We start from the raw sequence: 14,215 nt of genomic DNA, 5'->3' as shown, positions 1-14,215 counted from the left end.
ACTTCAGAATTGTGGAAACGCTAGCACCCAAATCACATAAAGCATATCACTCAATTTTTTAATCTTGATCTTAATGGTGGGTTCCCATTCATCATATAATTTTCTAGGAATTGAAATCTCTAGCTCTAACTTTTCTTCCAAAGCTTTTATTACCGCATCTGAAATATGTTTAGTAAAAGCTTTATTTTGTTCATAGGCATTGTATGAATTTATCATAGATTGCAGCATAGAAATACACTCAATCAAAGAGAAACTATCAAAATTCAAGTTTTTGTAATCCGAAATAGTGGGTGCATCACTAGATAAAGTTTTGACCTCTTCAATCCCACTTTTATCAATTTTATCAATAAGATTTTCATCCCCCAAATCATGGGAACACCCTCTAGCTAAAGTAGACTCTTATTTAGTTCCCTCATCATTAATTTTAACATTACTAAACAGGGAATCAATAGAAGAAACACCAATCATTTTAATCTCTTCATCCTTTTTCTGTTCTGAAGATTCTGGCTTAGCTGCCATTTGATTCACTAACGTAGCTTGCACATCAGATATCTTTCCTAGAATTTTTTTGGTAAGAGCATATTAAGATTGAAGATTAGCAACTTCTTTACTAACATGATCAAGTTGTTTTGTTATAACATCAAGCAAAATAGAATGTTCCTTAAGTGCTTCAGTAATTTTTTTTTTGCTCAAATTGCATAGTCATGTACTCCTTGGTAGTCTTATCAATCTCTAACAGTATTTTGGGATACGAAACATCATAACACCTCCTTTGAGGCATCATGTCTACGCAAGCAAGAACACGAGCAAACAAGAGATCCAACAAGAAAAATGCAAATGGAAAGAAAAATAAAAAGCAAATTTTTGTGAAGTGGGGGAGAGGAAAACGAGAGGCAAATGGAAAATAATGTAATTGCAAGGAGATGAGAGTTTATGTGTGGGAACCTGATAGATCTTGACTTGATCTTCTCCGGCAACGGCGCCAGAAATCTTGACTCCCCGCTAATTGTGTTGGTTTCCCTCCAAGCTTAGAGGGTGATGTAGCACAGCGACGACAAGTATTTCCCTCAGTTATGAAACCAAGGTATCAATCCAGTAGGAAGATCCACAAGACTAAGTAAGCGTTACATACACACAAATAGCAAATCCTCGCAACCCAATGCGTCTAGGGGTTGTCAATCCCTTGTGGGTAAAATAAAGGATAGATCGATCGATGCAAAAAAAGTGATGGCAAATAAAACACAACAAGGTATTTTTGATTTTTTGGATAATATAGATCTGAAAAATAAAAGAGCAAATAAAATGGAAACGCGAATAGCAAACTAGAGATTGCAAATAAATGATGTAAAATGCTCCCCGCGGGCCGTAAGTTTCACTAGCGGCTTCTCTCGAGAAAATAGCAAACGATGTGTAGACAAATTAGTGTCGTGCAATTGATATAAAAGAAAATAATTATTACGATATCCAAGACAATGATCATGTATATAGGCATCAATCCAAGACAAGTAGACCGACTTCTGCCTGCATCTACTTCTATTGCTCCACACATCGATCGCTATCCAGCACGCATCTAGTGTACTGAGTTCATGGAGAAACGGAGTAATGCTTTAAGAACGTTGACATGATATAGACAAGATCTATTCATGTAGGAATAGACCCCATCGTTTTATCCTTAATAGCAACGATACATGTGTGTCATGTCTGATTGTGTCACTAAGATTGAGCACATCAAGATCAAACCCATCACAAAGCACCTCTTCCCATTGCAAGATAAAAGATCAAGTTGGCCAGACAAAACTAAACATCGTAGAAGAAATACAAGGCTATAATAATCAAGAATGGATATAATTTCATAGATCTGATCCTAAACTCACAATTCATAGGATCCCAACAAACACACCGCAAAAGATTGAGTTACATCAAACGGATATCCAAGATACCATTGTATTGAGAAAGCAAAACGAGAGAGAAAGCCGCCTAGCTAATGCCTACAGACCCGTAGGTCTGATATGAACTACTCTTGAATCATCAGAGGAGCACCAATGAGGATGATGAACCCCTCTCGTGATCGTGTTCCTCTCCGGAACGTGCTCTAGATTGGATTTCGTGGCTTTTGGAGCTTGCGGCGGCTGAAATGATTTTTCGTTGACTCCTCTAGGGTTTCTAGAATATTGGGATATTTATAGAGCTTATAAGCGGTGGAGGAGGTGCCTGAGGCCCCCACTAGCCACCAGGTTGCGACAAGGGCCCTGGGCAGGCCCTGGTGCTTAGTGGGCCGCCTGGGCCTCCTCTAGTGATCCTCCTTGGTCCCCAGGTTTCCTTCTGGTCCAGAAAAAATCTCCAAAAAGTTTCGTGGCATTTGGACTTCATCTGGTATTGATTTTTGTGAAGAAAAAAAAAATAGCAATAACAATAACTCACACTGGACACTATGTTAATAGGCTAGTCCCAAAAAATGATATAAAGTTGCTATAAAATGATCATAAAACATTCAAGAATGACAATATAACAACATGGAACAATAAAAAGTTATATATACGTTGGAGACGTATCAGTTGGTTAAGGAATCACACCACGAAAGATCCAACAAATAACCACATTATAAATTAAAATAAAACACACTTCATCACCTCACCAATCTGCCAAACTAAATATTTCATCAGTTTTAGAATATAATGGGCATTAGCCTTTTGAGAAGTTTAATTTCTTTAACTTTGACCAAATTCAAAGCAAAAATACCGACATCCACCATATTTAACAAAAAAGTATGAAAATTCATTTAATGGCGAATCTAATCATATTGATTTGATATTGTTGATTTTGATATATTTCTCTACAAATTTGATCAATCTTAAAATGTTTGATTTTTTAAAAAAAGAATACACCTTATATTTTGAAATAGCGTGTTTTTTACGAAACCCAACAACACAAAAGAACGTACACCTTATATTTTAAAATACAATATTTTTTTCAATAAATTCAACAACATTAATGACACAACAAAACACATCCAACCTTCTAGTATAAACTAAGCAGGGATCCAACCCGTGCGAGGGTAAAGTGCGAGCCAAAACCCCTTTGGTTTTGATGGATGTGAGATTAAATGAATGAAGGCACGTGCATGGTAAAGTGCGGGCCAAAACCCTTCGATCCTAGTGGGGTGGGATTAAACAAATGAAGGCTTACTGATGGTCGCTCCTACGCGTCCGCAAGGGATCTTTTAAAAAGATTCGTTGTCTTGCGAACCGTTAGATCTGACCGAATGAATGACTAGACGTTATATTTTACCAATGCAACACCAAGTGTATTGCAGTTTTTTTTTGCAACACGGGTCATGTTATATTATTTTTACAACACAGGTCAAGTTTTATTTTTTAACAAAGATCTTACTATATATTTTTTATAATAGAGGTCTTGTTGTAATGTATTTTTATAATAAAGGTCTCGTTGTAATTTAATTTTTCTGCAATAGAGATCTTATTACATTTTTTAACAAAAACCTTGATACAAAAATTTATTCGTAGCTTACATTGAGCAATTAGCCGGTTGAGCGAAAGAAGGACTTTTTTTTATTCGGGCAATACACGTCTCACACGGACGAGCCGACGGATCCGCCGGTGAAAACCAAACGTTTTCCCTTAGGTCTTGTTCATTTAATACATTTTTCGAAGGGATTGAAAAGGTTTGAAGAGGATTAGAAATAAATTTGATTTACAGGAAATGTAATCCTTCACAATCCCTTTAATACCCGTCAAACCCAATGAACCGAACAAGGCCTTACCGATTCGACCCGACGACCCGAGTCCCTCCTATATTCTCCTCTCCTCTTCTCTTCGAGACAGATCCCTAGTCAAAAAAGATCCCGATCACCAGGATCTAAAAGAAAAACCTATCACCAGCGGCGGCGGCGGCGATGGTGTGCACCAAATGTAGGACCTCCTTCTACTCGATCTTATCAATTTCTTCCGCCATAGAATTAGGGTGCGTTGTCTTCCATGAGGGTCTTGTCTTCTAAGTCGTGCGCGGTCCTTTTTTGCAGGCGAGAAGAAGCTGGGGAAAGTGATCGTGCCGGACAAGTGGAAGGAGGGCGCCAGCAACACCTTCGAGGGCGGCGGCCGCAAGATCAATGAGAATAAGCTCCTCTCCAAGAAGAGCAGGTCCGTTGGATTCCCCTTCCATTCCCCAGTCGAACCGCGTTGATCCTTTCACGTTGAAGATGCTATAATTGCCTATTTTGAGCGGAATCTTTCTGACTGGTATGTGTGATGGAAATCTGGGTGTTGGGTTGATTGATTGGATGGAGGGTTTTGAGGAAGTTGAAAAATCCACCCTATCACGTATTCACGTATTCACCCTTATCACACTGCTTAAGCAAGCGGTGTGACCACAAATCTAAGTCTGTTACAATAAGTTTAAGTCGAGGAGTGTATATCTTGAGCCTTGAACGCCATGGCATTCGTAGCATCCCAAATTCTCCGTAGGATGGCAAGGAGAATAAAAGGCCATGCATCGTTGTTGAGCCCCGGTGGCGTTGTTGCATTCCAAAGAGATGATGTGCTGGAGGAGTGGAGAAAGGTGACTACTCTTTGCCAAATCCTGTTGGCCAGTGGACATGTGATGAAGAGATAATCTGTGTCTTCCAATTGAGAGCACCTTGGGCAGTACGGGTTTGAGGTAATGGATTTATGCGCCAAATTTGCTTTTGTGTTTAGCCTGCCCTTGAAGAGAAGCGAAGTGAAGACCTCGATCTTGTTTGGTACCTTGGATTGCCAAATGAACTGTGTGTGGTTGTCTTTATCATCTTCTTTTGTTAACAGCTTATAGGTTCTCTTGGTCGTGAAAGCATGGCCCCCATCGAGGAAGTGAGAGTCTGGTTCATCTGTGAGCCTAAAATCCTGCAGGAAAAAAAAGAGTCCAGTTCTAGGGAAGCAGTACTAATTAGGTGGTTATGCAGGTTAAGTTCCAAACCGAAACACATAATATTTGCCATAACAAGAGGACCAATGGAATGGGAAAAGAGGCATGGGAACAAAGAAGCCAAAGGTTTAGAAGAAAGCCAAGTATCTAGCCAGAAGTAAGTTGCAGCCCTGTCAGATGTGAGCACGAAAGTAATGTTTGGCAGAGTTTACATTTGTGACTTTATGGTTTTGCAGAGAAAAGAGGGGTGAGAATCAAGCACTACGAAAGCATTGGGGTGTTGTAAGGAAAGCCAATCCAACCAGGGTGTGGGAGAGGGGAGCCAATCCAATCATAGATTAGATGGTAATAGCTGACTTTCACCTGTATTTTAAGGAAAGTAGTGCCGGGATTATTACACCTATTTCAATTGTCTTAACCTATGTCAAAACAGTTGCTGAAAGCGTGCTGAGAATGTTAAGAGGGGTCGTGGTAGACCAAACTTGACATGGGAGGAGTCCGTTAAGAGAGACCTGAAGGTTTGGAATATCGACAAAGACTTAGCTATGGACAGGGGTGCGTGGAAGTTAGCTATCCACGTTCCAGAGCCATGACTTGGCTTCGAGATCTTATGGGTTTCAACTCTAGCATACCCCAACTTGTTTGGGACTGAAAGGCTTGGTTGTTGTTGTTGTTGTTGTTGTTGTTGTATGTCAAAACAGTTGCTGCAGAGTAATAGGATAATGCATCTTGCAATCAATTACGACGGATCTTTAGTTGTAAGGAGGTAATGGATCATCATGCGAATGCCTGTGATTAATTTTTTTATGGTCGAGTAATAATACCAGTCTCGTATACTTGACGGTCGAGCCACCCAAAAGAAATTTGAGAAAATGGTTGTCTTTGTGGACTCATTCCTCTCCTTACAAAATCAGTCTGCCCAGATTATTTCATGACAATTCAACCATCTCCGATCTGACCATTCCATATCATCTGCATCCACCAAGAGCATGCAATGTTGAGTAATGATAAAAAGGAAAGGTGAAGGAAGATGGCAGGAATTGTAAAGAATTGTTGATTTTGCGTGGCTCATGATGGGGTAGGGTTCATATGGAATAGGGGTGGGTGCAATTCGGTTCTTGTAGATTTATTTTCCAAATTTGGTTAGCCACAGCTGACAACCGAATTTAGCAACAACAACAAACCAAAAATTCCGTTAAAATGTAAATTTGGTTTGATTTTCAGTCTGCACCATAGTTTTATGATGGATAAGTCTTTGTACTAAGGTCTTTGTGGTGCCGCATCACATGGTCCTTTGTGGGGCTTTAACACATGGTCCTTGTGTCCTTGTGGCTGTTAGGATAGCATCCTTGACTAGCATCTTAGCATATGCTTGGCTGGCTAGCAGCCTATAAATATGTATCCCCAACCCCTCAGGTTGGCATGGCATTGTGTGAGAAATAAACCAACGAAAATTGCCCCAAATCTCCTAGTGTCATCCACAACTATCAATGCTTAGGCTGAAACAACTAACAAGTGGTAACAGAGCCAGTGTTTCTTGTAGCTTGAGCATCTCCTGCTCACCTCTCTCCCCGGGAGTTGAGCAGCCCTAGCCGGTAGCAACAGTTGCTCCGACTGCCCCTGGTTACCATCCTCCCTCCGGACTGTCGAGCAGCAGCTCGTCAGAAGCAGCTTCTTCTCCACGCAACTGCCCCCCAACGGCGAGCCATGTCTCCAGACCGCTCTCAGCACACAGCTACCTCGAACACACGGCGTCGGCAGGAGGCCGAGCGCGCCGTGGCAGAGGAGCGTGAGCGAGTGGCTGCAGCAGCTGTTGCTGCGGTAGCAAGGGCGTCGAGGCTGGCAGCGGCGGAACTGGCAGCAGCCAGGGCGGACGTAGAAGCAGCCAGGGCGGAGGTAGAAGCAGCAGCAGCGGAGGCATCACGTGAGGTTACGACGGATGCCAAGGCACTCCGCGGCGGCTCCGGCAGCTCCAACGGCTCCGCGCCTGCGGACGGCGGCGCCGACGCAGACCGCGCCAATGTGGCGCGAGAGCGGATGGCGCAGTGGGCAGTCGAGCACACCCGCACACATCGCGAGGGCGCTCCAGGTGGAGGTGCGCACGGCGACGACGGCTGCGACGACCAGGACCGCAACCTCTACGAGGTCCGGACTGTGGTTAGGGATGTTGGTCCCGGTGTTGGGTGGCTTACCCTCACCAAAACCAACTACGTCGAGTGGGCCGCGATCATGAAGATCAGGCTCCAGGTGCGGCACCTGTGGGAGGCGGTCCAGGACGGCAACGTCGACCACCATGAGGATCGACGGGCGCTGGACGCCCTCATCGCCGTAGTCCCACCCGAGATGCAGTTCTCGCTTTCGAACAAGCGGCCTGCCAAGGAGGCTTGGGACGCCATCACCGCGGCACGCATTGGCAGCGACCGTGCTCGCAATTCCACACTGCAGGCACTTCGTAAGGAGTGGGAGAGCCTGGCCTTCAAGCCAGGTGAGGATGTTGATGACTTTGCTCTTCGTCTCAACACTCTGTTGCAGAAGATAGTGAAGTTCGGCGATGCCACCTACACTGAGGAGAGAGCTGTCGAGAAGCTTTTTCGGTGCATCCCCGAGAAGTACAAGCAGATGGCTCGCTCGATCGAGTCTTTGCTAGACCTCTCCACGATGACGATCGAGGAGGCGGTAGGTCGCCTCAAGGTCGTCGACACCGACGAGCCACAGTCTCTTTCGGGGCCCATCACCACCGGCGGGAAGTTGCTCCTATCTCGGGAGCAGTGGGATGCCGGTCTCGGTGACAGGAAGAAGGGGAAGCCCTCTTCCACGGCGGGCGGCCGGAGGCGCGACAAGCAGCGCAAGGCGCGAAGAGGCGCCATGGGCAGGGCACAAGGACGTGCCGAAGGTGACGCCCGCGGAGGCGCCAAGGACGGCGCCGCTGGCAAGCCCAAGCCGGCACAGGACAACTGTTGCCACAACTGTGCCCGGCTTGGCCATTGGGCCAATGAGTGTTGACAACCACGACACGGCCAGGCTCACGTCGCACATGCGGAGGAGGAAGAGACAACTCTATTCATGGTGCATGCAAGCATTGAGCCACCTTCAGCGACACCAGTCGCAAAGGCTCTCCTCCACCTCGACGAGCCAAAAGCGCACGCTCTTCTCGGCATGTCTTCGGGAAGGACAAGGCTGCGGGGTGGTGCCTCGGTACCGGTGCCACCCACCACATGACCGGTCAAAGGGAATTTTTCGCCGAGCACGTCTACCCCAGTTCCCAAAACTCCATTGACCCCGGGGTTTGCTACGCCGATGGCACCACAACCGGCGAAGTCACGTACTCCAGCACCGGCAGTCACCCCTCCGGGCTCGTCTTCATCAGCACAAGCTCATGCCGAGCACAACCCGGTGGAGTTCGCTTCCCCGCTCACTCACGACGAGGAGCGCATCGACGCGTATCATGGCGGCGAACCGCTGTGGTATTGTACGATGGAAAATCTACTCGGCGACTAGCCGGTGCCTGGACTGGTGCCACGCGACCTGGAGGCGCAACTACAACTCGTGTGTGAGGACGGTGAACCTCGGTCCTTTGCAGAGGCCGAGAGAGACGCGGCATGGCGTGCCGTGATGCAGTTGGAGATGGATCCGGTCGAGCAGAACCGCACCTGGGAGCTCGCTGACATCCCTCGTGGTCACCGCACGATCACCCTTAAGTGGGTGTTCAAGCTGAAGAGGGATGAAGCCGGCGCCATCGTCAAGCACAAGGCTCGCTTGGTGGCCCGAGGCTTCTTGCAGTAGGAAGGAGTCGACTTCGACGACGCTTTTGCTCCCGTGGCACGGATGGAGTCCGTGCGACTTCTCCTTGCGCTAGCTGCCCAGAAGGGCTGGCGTGTCCATCACATGGATGTCAAGTCGGCATTCCTCAACGACGACTTGAAGGAGGAAGTCTACGTGCATCAGCCGTCGGGATTTGTGATCCCCGGCCAGGAGGGCAAGGTACTCCGCCTGCGTAAGGCTCTCTATGGCCTACGGCGGACGCCTAGGGCGTGGAACACCAAGCTGGATTCCACGCTAAAGATGGGCTTCGAGCAAAGCCCGCTTGAGGCGGCCGTCTACCGACAGGGCAGTGGAGGAAATGCCCTGCTAGTGGACGTCTATGTTGACGACTTGGTGATCACCGGCATCAAGGATGCAGAGGTGGCGACGTTCAAGGAAGAAATGAAGGCCACCTTCCAGATGAGTGATCTGGGGCTCCTCTCCTTCTATCTAGGGATCGTGGTGCACCAGGATCACTCCGGGATCGCGCTTCGACAGTCCGCCTACGCCAAGCGCATCATTGAGCTAGCTGGGCTCACCGACTGCCACCTAGCTCTCATCCGATGAAGGAGAGGCTGAAACTCAGCCGCGACAGCATGATGGAGGAAGTGGATGCTACGCAGTACCGGCGCCTTGTGGGGGAGCCTTCGCTACCTCGCTCACACACGGCCGGACTTGGCATTCTCCGTCGGCTACGTTAGTCGGTTCATGGAGCGATCGACGACGGAGCACCAACAAGCAATGAAGAGGATCATCCGCTACGTGGCGGGGACCCTCGACCACGGCCTCCACTACCCTAGGTGTCCGGGGGCGGCACACTTTGTCGGGTACATCGATAGCGATAGCGACCACGTCGGCAACATCGACACCAGCAAGAGCACGAGCGGGATCCTTTTCTTCCTCGAAAGTGTCTCGTGAGCCGGTAGTCGGTCAAGCAGTAGGTGGTGGCCCTGTCCAGCTGCGAGGCCGAGTACATAGCGGCCTCCATCGCCTCCACTGCGCTCTGGCTCGCTTGACTGCTTGGTGTTCTCCTTGTCCGAGACACCAGAACGGTGTAGCTCATGGTGGACAGCAAGTCTGCCCTGGCCCTGGCAAAGAACCCCTTTTCCATGAATGGATCAAGCACATTCGACTGAGGTACCACTTCATCCGAAGCTGTTTGGATGAAGGGAGCATCGAGGCGAGCTACATCAACACCACGGACCAGCTCGCAGACCTGCTCACCAAGCCTCTTGATAAAGTTCCTCGAACTCTGCTCCGCACAAGACTTAGGGGGAGAATGATGGATAAGTCTCTCTACTAAGGTCTTTGTGGGGCTGCAGCACATGGTCATTGTGTCCTTGTGGCTATTAGGATAGCATCCTTGACCATCAAGGACTGGCAGTTAGGATAACATCTTGACTAGCATCTTAGCAGCATCTTAGACTAGCATCTTAGCATATGCTTGGCTGGCTAGCAGCCTATAAATATGTATCCCCAACCCCTCAGGTTGGCATGGCATTGTGTGAGAAATAAACCAACGAAAATTGCCCCAACTCTCCCAGTGTCATCCACTACTATCAATGCTCAGGCTGAAACAACTAACATTTTAAAGCAGGGAGAGGCGTGAAGTAATTATGAAAATAGGTGAGACGATGATCTAAAGATGACATGCATGCTTGGCAAAAGTTGCGACTGGCCTCTAGAGGATCTGGAGATGCCGCTGGTTGAGGTGGCAGAGCACGACCGGCGGCGCCGACTGCTGCTAGAGATTCTACGGTGGCGTTGTGCTGGTACAGCGGACACATTCGTTGTAGGAGATGGTTGTGCCCTCTGCAGAGGTCGAGGCGGCTGCCATTCCTTGGCCTATTGGCCGTAGTGCTCGGTTCTCGCTCAACCTCTCGTGAGGGTATTTAATGAAGATGTGGCTAGGGTTGTGACTTGTGGGCTTCAGGCTAGCAGTACATGAGCAGTCAGCATTCTTTCTTTAGCGGAGTAATGGCCAGCAGCATGTACCTTAGTACCAGGTTGGGGCTCAATGGAACAACTTGCTTTAGGCCCAGGTTGTTGGCAGGTTTTGTATTGTTCGGTTCTGTTCTCGGTCTTGTCAGGTTAGTGTTGCTGAAAACCGGATTCCGCTGAATTTAGCTTGGTTTAGTAGAAATTGAAAACGCAAAAGAGGATTCCAAAACTGAAAATTCGGCTATTTCGGTTTTGGTCTTGATCCGGTTTTCGGTTTTGTGGCCCTAGATATCGGCAAGGAACCAAGATTTTCAATTGTACCTTAAGACTCAAATATTGCTTTGTATCTATGTTCAAGCCTTGAGATCCCATTGTGCTATTTGTTATCTTCATTTATTGGCCGAGATCCTTGTGTCCACTTGCTGATGTGATGTGTAAACTCTTCCATGGTGAATGGTCTTGATGCAGTGTGCACCTATAGCCAATGTCCGTAAGCCAAGGTGAGATGTGAGGGTGGTGTGACAGGAGAAATGGTAAGGAGAGGATGACATCTGTAGTAAAGGAGCTGTTTGTGGGTGTTTTTACAGGAAATAGCCACCTGTAATATATTGAAACATAGGGCACCAATTCACCAGTGATATGCCGCAACTCTAGCCGAACCCTCAAAAGGGCAACTCTACCCCCCCTTCTCCTCTTAACTTGCACATGTTCAAATTGTTATTTCAAGATATTATGGTCTAACTCTGCTGTACCGCTTAATATCAGGTGGACTCCTTATGGAAATACCAAATGCATAATCTGTAAGCAACAGGTGCACCAGGATGGTAAATACTGCCACACCTGTGCCTATTCAAAAGGTAAGCAGCCAACTCCTTTGGAACAGCTTATACAACATGTATTGTTTTTCTTAGGCGATGGTTATTTCTGGCACATTAAGGTTGTCAGCTAATCATGGAGTTTATCTACTAATATAGTCTTAGGGCAACTCTAGCCGAACTCTCGAAAGGATTTAGCTCCACTTCTCAAATTTGGGCAGAAGTGCCCCAACCTCCTCAAATTTGAGCAGTCCAAAGCAATTCTCAGCAAAAAGACCCCCTCTCTTCCACGCGGCCTCCTCTCTCTATTGCTTGGCTGCCTCCATTCTGGCGCCTCCCCTGTTGTGTTCCTTGCTTCCGGCGACCACCCCACACGCCAGCCGACATCCCACAACCCCGCCGACCTTCGGCCGTGAAATTCCTTTTATCTTTTTTCTTCAGTTTCTCTTCTTCTCTCTCGTTTCCGGCCACGGCGGCTCTCCCTCTCATCGCCCCTAGCGCGGCGGCGCTCTTCTGTCGTCCCTGGCCACGAGCAAAGCTGCAACACACGCGGAGGAACATCTATAGAGAAGTTTTTTTTAAAACATCGATAACTTTATTAATTTATAGAGAAGAGAAGTTCATTTTACATGAAGAAAATGTATTGGAAAAGTTGCTGTCGGAAGCCATCACCGATTTTGATGAATACTTGTGTACCGGACGATGCCATCGCGCCACTAGGAGAAGGATGAGGGAAAGAACCCATTCAGATCAGACGTAGAAGCGCCCAAGCCATGGCTCGTGGAGGACGAATTTTAAGCTAATTTGTTGACTCTTCGTCACACGCTTATGTTGCACATGGTGAGCCACTGTCAAATTACTTTCGCGGGGCATCTATCGGAACTAGCTAGCTCATGGAAATCATCTAGTGCCAAAAAGTCGTCGTTCCTCGCGTGAATGGAAGAAGAAAGAAGATGAAGAGGGAGAGAGGCTTCCGTGTGGGGTCTAGTTTGTCTCATGACTTAAGTTTGAGGGTTCGGCTAGAACCGTTTTTATTTAACCCCTCAAAATTGTGAGGGTTCGGCTAGAACCATTTTTATTTAACCCCTCAAAAATGAGGAGTTAAGGTTTGAGGTGTTTGAGGAGTTAAATTTTGAGGGTTAGGCTAGAGATGCCCTTAGTATACGCTATTTGGTAGAAGGATCACAACTTATAGCTGCCAATTTTCAGCATGTTTTGTAGTAGTTCCCAAAATTTTGATCATACTGGTGCCTAATTTCAGGGGTGTGCGCGATGTGTGGTAAGCAAGTGCTGGACACGAAGCTGTACAAGCAAAGCAATGTGTGAGTAGGATGCCATGGCATTGCCAGCTCGTACTGTCAAGGATAATCATGTAGTGGTCCTATGTTTAACATGTAATTTCATAACATCATGTGCTCGCGATATTGCTGTGGAAAAAGATGGCTGTATTTGTGCTCTGAAAAGAACTAATTTTAGCAGTTCTGTAAGCGTGCGTGGTTGTCTCTGTAATTTGAACCCTTGAGCAATGTGGATTTTAAGGGCTGGCGTTTTGCTGCCCTGGAACATTGTGCTTCTGTTATCCCGAGCTATTCGGCCTAGTCTTTTTGAGAATGCGCGGGTCGCCATTTTTCTTTAAAGATCTAGTTGATGGCTGGCTTATATTAATATCAGAGCATCTTCGTAGTGGCACTAATTATTATTATTTTTGGCGCGGAAATATTGATTTTGCCCGTGCGGACGTGTGGTTCAACGACTTATTTTTTCTGGTACAAAGTTGCCACGTGCTCTACACAAGTTATCATGCCTGATTAGAGAGAGAAAAATAATGTCATCCTAGTTCTCCGTTTGAAACTTCAAAATATTTTGTAGCTCAAAACTGTTGTAAAAATCGTTTTCACATAAAAATTTCATCTTGACGAGACCTTGAAAACTAGATCTGATGTTGATATATGTTGATATATTCTGTCGACATTTTTTCATGCATATAGTTACTGGGCCTGGGCTAAGTAAATTATGAGGTCTGATATGTGTCTATTATCATGCTATTTACACATGAGTTACTGTGTGACAAAGTTACTATAGTGTTTGTGCATGAGTTAACATGTGTGTAGTCTGAATATTACCATGCTATTTACGTATAAATTATCAAGGGTATATTTTCAAACAACTTTTGCCCCCCGTGTTTGTGCATGAGTTATTAGTTTGTGGTTTGTAAATTATCATGATATTAAAGTCGAAGCTGTCGGAGATGTCTTCAACAACTTTTTCTTTTGGGTTAAAATTATCACGGTGTTTGTGCGTGAGTTGTGACGTGTGTAATGTGTAAATTATCATGCTATTTACACAAAAACTATTAAGGGATGTCTCCAACAACTTTTTCTCCGGGGTCATAGTTATTATGGTGTTTGTGCATGAGTTATCAGGTCCGTGATATGTAAATTATCATGCTATTTACGCATAAGCTATCAGGCGTGTATTACACCACATGTAGCGAGATAACTACAAAAACTAACCATGTTGATAACTATAGTACGTCTAGCACGATAACTGCATAGTAACCAATGTTGATAACTATAGTACATCTAGCCCGAGAACTACAAAATAACCATATTGGTAACCATAATACATCTAGACTGATATGTTGGGGAACGTTGCGTGGGAAACAAAATTTTTCCTACGCACACGAAGACCTATCATGGTGATGTCCATCTATGAGAAAAGATTTGGATCTACGTACCCTT

The 14,215-nt window shown here is 46.1% G+C and overlaps 1 protein-coding gene and 1 long non-coding RNA gene across 2 annotated transcripts; both read left to right on the top strand.

Moving 5' to 3' along the window:
* The first annotated feature begins 3,774 nt into the window (after window positions 1-3,774).
* LOC123410955 (cysteine-rich PDZ-binding protein) lies at window positions 3,775-13,037 on the top strand. Its single transcript, XM_045103878.1, has 4 exons — window positions 3,775-3,929; window positions 4,040-4,157; window positions 11,425-11,516; window positions 12,736-13,037. The coding sequence occupies exons 1-4, from the start codon at window positions 3,914-3,916 to the stop codon at window positions 12,798-12,800; spliced, it is 291 nt and encodes a 96-aa protein (XP_044959813.1). The 5' UTR covers window positions 3,775-3,913; the 3' UTR covers window positions 12,801-13,037.
* LOC123410956 lies at window positions 4,168-5,390 on the top strand. The gene is made up of 3 exons (XR_006613137.1): window positions 4,168-5,074; window positions 5,154-5,262; window positions 5,351-5,390. It is a non-coding gene; the product is annotated as an uncharacterized LOC123410956 (long non-coding RNA).
* Window positions 13,038-14,215: the final 1,178 nt, after the last annotated feature.

This window comes from Hordeum vulgare, chromosome 7H, assembly GCF_904849725.1.
Source record: "Hordeum vulgare subsp. vulgare chromosome 7H, MorexV3_pseudomolecules_assembly, whole genome shotgun sequence".
Taxonomy (NCBI): Eukaryota; Viridiplantae; Streptophyta; class Magnoliopsida; order Poales; family Poaceae; genus Hordeum; species Hordeum vulgare.
The sequence above is the reverse complement of the archived record's forward strand: the minus strand, read 5'-3'. Positions and strand labels throughout refer to the sequence as shown.

Excerpts from the sequence above, each read along its gene's own strand:
- LOC123410955 (XM_045103878.1), top strand. Across the intron at positions 4,158-11,424 it reads CTCCTCTCCAAGAAGAGCAG|GTGGACTCCTTATGGAAATA; the intron begins GTCCGTTGGATT and ends GCTTAATATCAG. Across the intron at positions 11,517-12,735 it reads CACCTGTGCCTATTCAAAAG|GGGTGTGCGCGATGTGTGGT; the intron begins GTAAGCAGCCAA and ends GCCTAATTTCAG.